General features: G+C 37.2%; 1 protein-coding gene across 1 annotated transcript; it reads right to left on the reverse strand.

Annotated features, from left to right (window-relative positions):
* Window positions 1-436: 436 nt before the first annotated feature.
* Window positions 437-7,419, reverse strand: LOC141086694 (keratin, type I cytoskeletal 19-like). The gene is made up of 8 exons (XM_073572913.1): window positions 6,480-7,419; window positions 6,236-6,318; window positions 4,739-4,895; window positions 4,491-4,652; window positions 3,639-3,764; window positions 2,896-3,116; window positions 2,146-2,180; window positions 437-1,138 (listed from the first exon to the last, which is right to left on the reverse strand). The coding sequence occupies exons 1-8, from the start codon at window positions 7,362-7,364 to the stop codon at window positions 1,080-1,082; spliced, it is 1,728 nt and encodes a 575-aa protein (XP_073429014.1). The 5' UTR covers window positions 7,365-7,419; the 3' UTR covers window positions 437-1,079.
* Window positions 7,420-9,294: the final 1,875 nt, after the last annotated feature.

Genomic DNA, 9,294 nt, shown 5'->3' on the forward strand with positions numbered 1-9,294 from the left:
AATAGTCAGACAACATTATTCCCAGATACCATGTGTGAGTCAGAAAGGCATGCAGGCATAGTCTCCTTGCTGTTCCCATTTAGTTTTAGCTCTTTCCCATCCATTTCAGCTTTTTTTCCATGCCCTCAGGCCTGTTTGTTGGGTCCAGCAGAAAAATATTTGGCTTTACCATTGACTTGCATTGGATTTGTTATTCGGTATGCTTACTCGGATATTAGAAATTATTTGTACCGATTTTCCCAAATCCGAATATTTCAATTTTCTCTCATCACTAGCAAACACTTAAATTATAATTTACAAAATTTCTATGATAAAACCATCTGATGAAGTTTTTCCTTAGATCGTTAATGCTACAACAAAGATATACAGACACATCAGAGATTCTTGCATTATCAGAGATAAAATTTATTTGAATAATTTACAGTTAGAATAGAATTGAAGAGTGACAATACAGTCCTAGAGCCATCATTATTGTGATATACATGCCCAACAGACCTCATAAGAGACCGTTCTAGATCTTTGGGATCTGTGGGATCACAATGCAATGGTTTTCAAATGTGGGTTACATCACATTTTGACAGGGGAAGAAAAGTATCTGCTGAACTTTTGGTTAATTTTTAATGGATACTTGTCTACACAACTATCGGATAATGTATTAATGGACGTCTCTTTGTTGGTTAAGGATAATATTTGTCTCGCTTTATAATGTAGTGATAGGGTAGAACCTAAACCGAGAGTTGAATATTTTAGGTTTTTTGAACTGGATGAGATAAAACGTACACTCATTAGCTCACCCCCTCAGCTCAAGAAGGGTATTCTATATAAGAAGTCACATATAAAGTATAAAAATTTAATGTTCCTTCTCCTAATTAAAACCAGCAGAACACATCTATAGAAGTGAACATTATATTGACTTTTCTTTTTCTCACAAACCATTAAACAAAGAATCACTTGCTTAATACCACCAATGACTAATACAAAGAGAATATATGTAAATGATATAGAATTATATTTCATTAGCATTATTTTCCATGTTTTATACTAGGTCCTCATATTCCTCCAATGAGGGTTGCATACAATTAGCACTTGGGTTCGTGGAAATGCTCAGTGGTGTGATGGGCAATTTTGTGGTGAGATCCTAAAGAAAGAAAACACTGGAATGTAGGATTAGTCTATAAGATATATTGACATGGTTATTTGATAAATACAAGATAATGATGATATTGATAATTGATTGATTGATAATGAATGGATGATCACTTGGGTCTAAGAGAATATGTGTCCGGTGGCTCATGTTAATTTGAGTATTAGTTACCACTCATTGCTTATAACTAAATGAGGTAAGCAAATGCAGGACTTGGCTTCACTGCTCCATACACACAGAGGACGAAAGACCCTAGTTCTTATGATGGGATGAAGTCCAGTGGTGGGATAAGTAATAAATTATATTCCTGGGATAAACCCTCAAAGAGACTAAACAATTTTTGATTTCGGTCAGAGATATAACATGCCATGTAACATGATTGCAGAAATTGTCCTGTGTGATGTCCATTCTGCTCTAAAAGATACATCTGTCAATCAATTTTGATTACTGCCTATCCCAGTAATAAGAGTCTTGTCTTTTAAAGCTAGCCATAAATATGCAACAGCTGATACCCGAATGATCACTCAGCCATCAGCAATCTATTACAACTTCACTATCCAAATGGCATTCATGGTTTTCAGAGAACAGATAAAGCCACTGGAAATTTACACTGGTCTTATCTCCTTGGTAACAAAAGGGTGATCGTTAATATTCCAAAACCCAAATTATTATTTTCCCTGGTATCATCCATCAAGTGAAATTTGGGAGACCCTCATACACATCAAACTATCAGTCAACCATCTTAGTCTAGTGTGTATAGGAGACCTAATAGTCCTAACTATTGATCACATTTGGGATATATCAAGGAATATAGTCTGAACCCAGAAGCATTCATGGAAGATGAATCCTTATTTTGTGCTAAGCTGGAAAGGCGCGTACTTGAGCAATATCTTTAGACTGCAAATAGGTGGTAATCTGCATAGAGCCGTGATGCGTTAAGCTGGTGGAGGTAATTTATGTAGCAGAAATCTTGGTGTACAATCATTAGTTGATGAACTTACCATGCTTTCCACTTGACATGTGATGTTCTGAAACACTAAAAATCAAACCAGCACATTAGTTAGTAAGTGAAGTAAATTAAAAATTTATAATAGCTTTAAATGAATATCAAGCAACCGATAACCAGTATGTAATATGTATGCCTCTGAAAAAGAAAGAAAACTGTCTCTAGTACCAATGGACCTCATAAGTCAGTGTCCAACCCTTTAACAAATCATTACTGGGAATATCACCTGAGCCAGACTCTCAGCCTCCCAAAGAAATGGCACCCATCAATAGACAAATTATTTAGGGAGTAGTCCCTCATCATTAGTCAATTGGGTACAGGATGATTCTTGCGCAGGACTGTGACATAGCTCCAGGGTGTCCTTTCAGAGACTCCAGCTGGCCTAAGAAGTCTAAATATCCAAAATGGGAAAAACTATGCAAATAACATCTTGAATGGAGCTGAACTGTACAACCAAAAGCTGTTTAGTTTATTCTACCCTTTTAAAAGAAACAGTGAAAGGCCAATAAGGTGTGTAATACTTCAATGCTCCTTAGGTGGTTCTGTATAAAATTGAAATACTTGTGAGGTTCCCTGCAGAAATTGTTTCTAAGCAGTAGGACACCCTTTGATCATTTTATTTTAAGCAAAACCAGAATTGTGTAAGAGGACAATCATTTTGAATAGCCTTGACATAAAATAACAATCTAAAGTGACTTCTGTAATTACTAATCTGAACATTTGTGTCATTCAGTGATATACATACTGAATATCATGCCCATCCAGGAGGCGTTTGTAAGTGGCGATCTCCATCTCCAGGTGGGTCTTCTGATCCATTAGGATTTTGTACTCATAGTTCTGACGTTCTAGATCAGACCTGACTTGTCCCAACTGAGACTCCACACTGTTGATCATTGCTTGTAACTGGGCAATTTGGGAGCTGTAAGTAGCTTGGGTCTCTGCCAATGTGCATTCCAGGGCTGATGTCTGATATTTAAAGCATAGTATAAGATATAAAAAAATGTTATGAGCAGGTTCTAATATATCTAATTTTTTGATTGTGAATTGAAGAGAAACTCAATTTACAGGAAATCGGTCAGCAGGATTTTGCTAGGTAATCTGAAGACAGCACACGGCAGGGTTAAAGCATCGAATTCATCTATGTGTCATGTCTGACTGAGTGGTGTTGTTTTCTTAGACTGAAGCTTTAATCACCTTGTGATTATCCTTACTGGAACTACAGCAGCATATAAAACGGAGTCCAACTCTGCCCCTCCTGTGATAAGCAGCTTGCTGTCTATAGTCAATGTACATAAGGAGCCTGGTGTGGGCTGGGTCAGCTTTCTAAGCTTTGCTCTGCTCCGATTGTGTCAGAACCTCTGCACCCAGTAAACTAAGTGACACATTCCTGGATACAGGGCCTCTTTGCCTATATCATGCTGCTCTCAGATGAGGTAGCAAAAATCTGCTGACAGATTCCCTTTAAAGAGATCTATAAGTCTTTCTCACCATGCTCAGTTGGCTCTGCAGTTCAATCTCCAAGGTCTGGACAGTGCGCTTCAGTTCAATAACCTCAGTTTGAACAGACTGAAGTTGTTCGGAACCTGAAGCTACTTGAAGATTCAGCTCTTGACTCTGTAGATACAAAAAAAGCATGAATTCTATATTTACTATACATTCATGGGCAGATTCATACATATGATACATTTTTTTTCTAGAACTCTGTTGTAAAATTGCTGAAATATCCTAATGTCTTTTTTTCATTTCTACCTTTTAGCATTTTTACATCAGTACTGGCCAGCTCTGCCAACTTTTTGAAAAATGGTTGAAAGGGGCATAGTCGACAAAATCATCAAGACACCGGTCTTGATGAATGGGGACCCGTGTCATTTGAATATGACTTGCTGCGTGAGCAACATAATGATATTTAGATTATTTTTATTTTATTGTCTTAATTTGTATTTTATACCTTGGGGACCTTGTTTCAGTAAAGGTCATGATCGATATTTGACAGCAAGTTGAGATGGGAAGTGAAAAATGACTAATAACCAATGTACTTTAGGTTCACAAGTATCTTCTTGCTCCAAGTCAGACCATAGTAGGTATGTCAATGTGAATGTCCACTGGGTTTTCTTTGGGGTTTTATATAAGTACCCATTTCTATATTCACAGCAGCCATGGTTGGGTATCAGAAATGCCAATTCTGAAGTTAGTTTTGGGATTTAAAAATAGGTATTTTGTAAATGTTTAAGATTGGAAGAACCCTTCAAGATGATGTTTTTGTACCACAGGAGCTACATGGTAAACTTAATCAATTCTTACTGCACATTCCATCCTTTAAATATTTTAAAAGAACATTACCCTTTGTCTAAACATGTTCTCTGCATCTCTCAGATTTCTGTCCATCAGATTCTCATATTCATCTCGGATTTCAGACAGGGCTCTGTTCAAGTCAATAGATGGGGCAGCATTCAATTCAACATTAATTCTGGCTCCAAGTTGAGCACGAAGACTGTTCACTTCCTATAGTACAAGATAAAGGTTTGCAAGGTTCTAACTTTCTGCTTAGTCTATCAACCAATTTAATAGAGGCAATGCATCCATGATACCTCTTCATGATTTCTTTTCATCTCCTGTAATTCTTCTTGAAGGTTTTGAACTTGCATCTGAAGACCACATACTTCTTGGTTAAGTCCTTCCAGGACCCTACGTAGAGCATTCACATCTGATTCAACATTATTACGCATGCTGAGCTCCATCTGATACCTGGAAAGCAAGAAGCAGAAATATTTTTACTAAAGTGAATAGAACAAGATGTTCATCCTAGTGAGTCTTCAACATGTCCACTGACAACACCCCAGCCAAGACTGACAAATTGTGATAGACATAGTGCATGGCTTAAAGGGAACCTGTTAACTAATTCATGCTGTCCAAACATATGATTCAAAGCTTGGCTACACTGGTGTTTTAGCAAAATAAACTTTACAGATCCAGCAGAGGACTATAGGGAGAGACCAGACTAGTCGAGCTCCTCCCAGATGGCTCTTCCCAGTACTACCAGAGGTAAATTGACAGGACTCTCGCAATGTATATATGAGGGAAAGATCTTTATAATTTCATTTTACTGTTTTTTGCATCCGTATTCTATGCAACACCTTCTTAGGCTTTGTGCTAAGCATAATACATATAACATCATGATAATAAGACTCAATGATCCTATTATTACTATATGTTAAAATTTGTGAGTGTATGGGGGTCCATGTCCATATATTTATACTGTGAATTATGGTATTCAAGTTACACAATTCTTTATAAAGAAAATATAGTGAAGTAAATTTATTAATCCAATGCTGCCCAAATTCTGACAAATTATCCTAAAAATTACTAGTTTTAAAAATTGCCTTGCAAAGGGAGAGTGCTATTTGGGGTATAACAATGTGCCAAATTTATGAATACATGTCCCATTTGTGCTCAAACTATTGATTTAAAGTAAGCCACACAAAAGATAATGTGAAAAAGAGATATTATGTTAGGATGTGACATTCCATGCATCACTGTGATAATTTTGGCTGTTTCGCTTTAGTTTTTATTTAAACTCAGTATTGATAAATGTGTATACTCTTTGTTCTATTTGTTGTGCACTGATGTTAGACAGCCGTGGAAGCAATCAGCTGATTTCTGCAGATACAGCACCTTCAAACTGCGACGAAAAACTAATCATGCCTAGCATATATTGTGCTCAGTCAGGCATAATAGTCCATATCTACCAGAGCAAGAGTCTGCTGGGGATAGCGCTCTATGACATCTATATACCCAACTGTATACATATGTTGCCCTGAAAAGGTTAACCTCTTTAAATGCATCCCAACGACCCTAATCAGCATACAGATCAGAAGATGTTGCTGTATAAATCATCTATTTCAAGAAAGACCATTATAAATATAATCTGTTATGTTAAAGGTTCTGCAGGGATGGAGTAAGATAAAGAACACCAATGATAGAAGTCATGCATCCCCCTCTCTGTCCTGAACCTGACATACTTACAGTGTATTAGTCATTTTTTTGTTGAGTGGTTAATAAATAGAAATAATAATTGGGGTACATACTTGTCACGGAAGTCATCAGCAGCTAATCTAGCATTGTCAATCTGCAGAATGATCCTTGCATTTTCCAAGGTAGCGCCTGCAATCTATAAAATACATGAACATTTTAAGCTTTTTGTTGGGATATTAAAAGTCAGATACATTAATATTTGCAAATGTTTATTGCTAAATTAAGTTTTATATTGTATTTCTAATTTACTAGTTTAGTGAAATGCTAAATATAATTTTGGGATATCTGCTACTTTACCTGGTTCTGGAGTTCAGAGATCGTCCTGAAGTACTGGCTGGAGTCAGGTAGTGAGCTGGGAGCATTATTGGCGTACCATTCACAGATTTTGCGCTCCAATTGGGCATTTTCTTGTTCGAGAGCACGTACTTTGTCCAAGTAGGAAGATAAGCGCTCATTTAATATTTGCATTGTTTGTTTTTCATTAATACTGAGTAGACCATCATTCTTCCAACCACCATGACCCCCTGAGCTTGAATAATGACCATGGCCTCCATAATGACTGCTAGACGCATGCTTGGAAAATGGGACTGCTTTACAGCTTGATCCACTATGGTGACTTACAGATTTGTGGTGGCTTCCATGATGGGACATGTTTGAACCATGTGAGCCTCCATGATGTGACAGATGGGAACCTCCATGATGTGACAGATGGGAGCCTCCATGGGACATATGAGAGCTACCATGATGCATTTTATGGGAGCCTCCTAGATGGGACATATGAGGTGACAGGTGAGATTTATGGAATCCTCCATGATGATTTAAATGAAATCCTCCCATGTGATGGGAAAAGTGAGAGCTTCCATGATGGGATCCTGCAGAGTGAGGGGATGAATGACAGCTACCATGATGAGATCCTCCTGAGTGGTGTGACAAATGAGAGCTACCATGGTGAAGCAAATGTGATCCTCCATGCTGAGAGAAATGGGAACCTCCAAGATGGGATGAATGAGAACCTCCATGATGAGACACATGGGATCCTCCTTGATGTGATCCTCCATGATGAGATCCTCCATGATGAGATGTAGACATATGGCTGACCATCTTGGAAGAATGGCCTCCTGTGTGGCAATTTCCTTTATGACCACCAAATGAGTAATGACCATGGCTGGTGGTGTGCTTCATGTTGACAAGAGAAGAGAAAGAAGTGGAAAGGGAAAAGAAGTACAACTGGATAGATCTTAAGTCTACGATTGAAGTGTGATAATGCCTCGCTGCCTTTCTATTTATATATTGAGCAGGAGGCGTTGCATATATAACTTTATGTGCTTTTTCTGCATTTTATTAGTTTAGGTCTTTATTGACTAATAATTCTTGGGTTGATCAGCTGGAGCTTGTGTTTTTATAGTGTATATTACATACAATGCTAATGCTAAAAGTAGGTGGAGGGATTCCTGCATATTTCGAATGATGCTGTACATCAGACATTTCCACACCCTTGCAAATTACATAAGCTCCATGTTTATTTAAAGATGAAAATATTGTTAAATTCTGAGTCGTGAGTGGTATGTTTATAGGCAATGCATTACATCATCTTTTATGAGCCATGAGTAAAGCACTATTATAATATTATTATGAATGCTGATGGGCAATGCTTAACCCCTTAGTGACCACCACTATGTCTTCTTACTGACCTCACATATCAGACAATAGCATCCCCATCTGGCGAAAATGGAGCCGCTGTCAACTGTACACTATAGCTGACACCTTGCTGTATGAACCTTAATTTACAATTCTGTCCACTGTCCATTTATGAGGTAATAACTCTGGAACTCTTCCATGGGTCCTGGTGATTATGACAATGTTTTCTCGTGACAAATTGCACTTCATGTTAGTGGTAAAATTTCTTTTATACAGTATAACGTTTGTTTATTTGTGAAAAAAGCAGAAATTTGGCAACAATTTTGAAAATTTGGCATTTTGCCAACTTTGAATTTTTATGCCCTTAAATCACAGAGATATGGCACACAAAATACTTAATAAGTAATACTTCCCACACGTTTACTTTACATCAGCACAATTTTGGAACCAAAATTTTTTTTTTGTTAGGAAGTTAAAAGGGTTAAAAGTTGACCAGCGATTTCTCATTTTCACATCATCATTTTTTTAGGGACCACATTACATTTGAAGTAACTTTGAGGGGTCTATATGATAGAAAATAACCAAAATTGACACGATTCTAAAACTACACCCCTCAAGGTACTCAAAACCTCATTCAAGAAGTTCATTAACCCTTCATGTGCTTCACAGGAAGTTTTTGAATGTTTTTAAAAAAAATGAACCACTAACTTTTTTTCACAAAAAAATTACTTCAGGTCCAATTTTTCTTATTTTACCAAGGGTAACAAGAGAAATTGGACTACAAAAGTACGCTGATACCTGATATGTGGGGGGAACCACTGTTTCGGCACATGGCAGAGCACAAAAGGGAAGGAGCTCCGATTGACTTTTTCAACACAAAAATTGGCTGGAATTGAGATCGGATGCCATGTCGCGATTGGAGAGCCCCTGATGTGCCTGAACAGTGGAAACCCTCCAATTCTAACTCCAACTCTAGCCCTAACCCTAACGCTAACCCTAACCATAACCCTAATGGGAGAATGGAAATAAATACATTTTTTTAATTTTATTATTTTTCCCTAACTAAGGGGGTGATAAAGGGGGTTTGGATTTACTATTTATAGTGGGTTTTTATAGCGGGATTTTATTCCAAAAAAATAGTTTTTGCATCATCACATTTTGAGAGCTATAATTTTTCCATATTTTGGCTTACAGAGTCATGTGAGGTCTTATTTTTTGCTGGAGTTGGCATCTTTATTGGTACTTTTTTGGTCACATGACATTTTTTGATCGCTTTTTATTTCGATTTTTGGGACGCAGCATCAACAAAAACCAGCAATTCATGAATTTCTTTTTGGGGGGCCGTTTACACCGTTCCGCGTGTGGTAAAATTGATAAAGCGGTTTTATTCTTTTGGTCAGTACGATTACAGCGATACCTCATTTATATCTTTTTATGTTTTGGCGCTTTTATACAATAAAATTTTATATAAAAA

The sequence above is a fragment of the Dendrobates tinctorius genome, unplaced genomic scaffold (genome assembly GCF_039654945.1).
Source record: "Dendrobates tinctorius isolate UK_male_01 unplaced genomic scaffold, ASM3965494v1 ptg000032l, whole genome shotgun sequence".
NCBI lineage: Eukaryota > Metazoa > Chordata > Amphibia > Anura > Dendrobatidae > Dendrobates > Dendrobates tinctorius.

Coding starts and splice junctions, on each gene's coding strand:
- LOC141086694 (XM_073572913.1), bottom strand. CDS start 7,364: ATGAAGCACACCACCAGCCATGGTCATTACTCATTTGGTGGTCATAAA. Junction 6,319..6,479: donor TCTCTGAACTCCAGAACCAG/GTAAAGTAGCAG, acceptor TGTATTTTATAG/ATTGCAGGCGCTACCTTGGA. Junction 3,117..3,638: donor TGCAGAGCCAACTGAGCATG/GTGAGAAAGACT, acceptor TTTAAATATCAG/ACATCAGCCCTGGAATGCAC.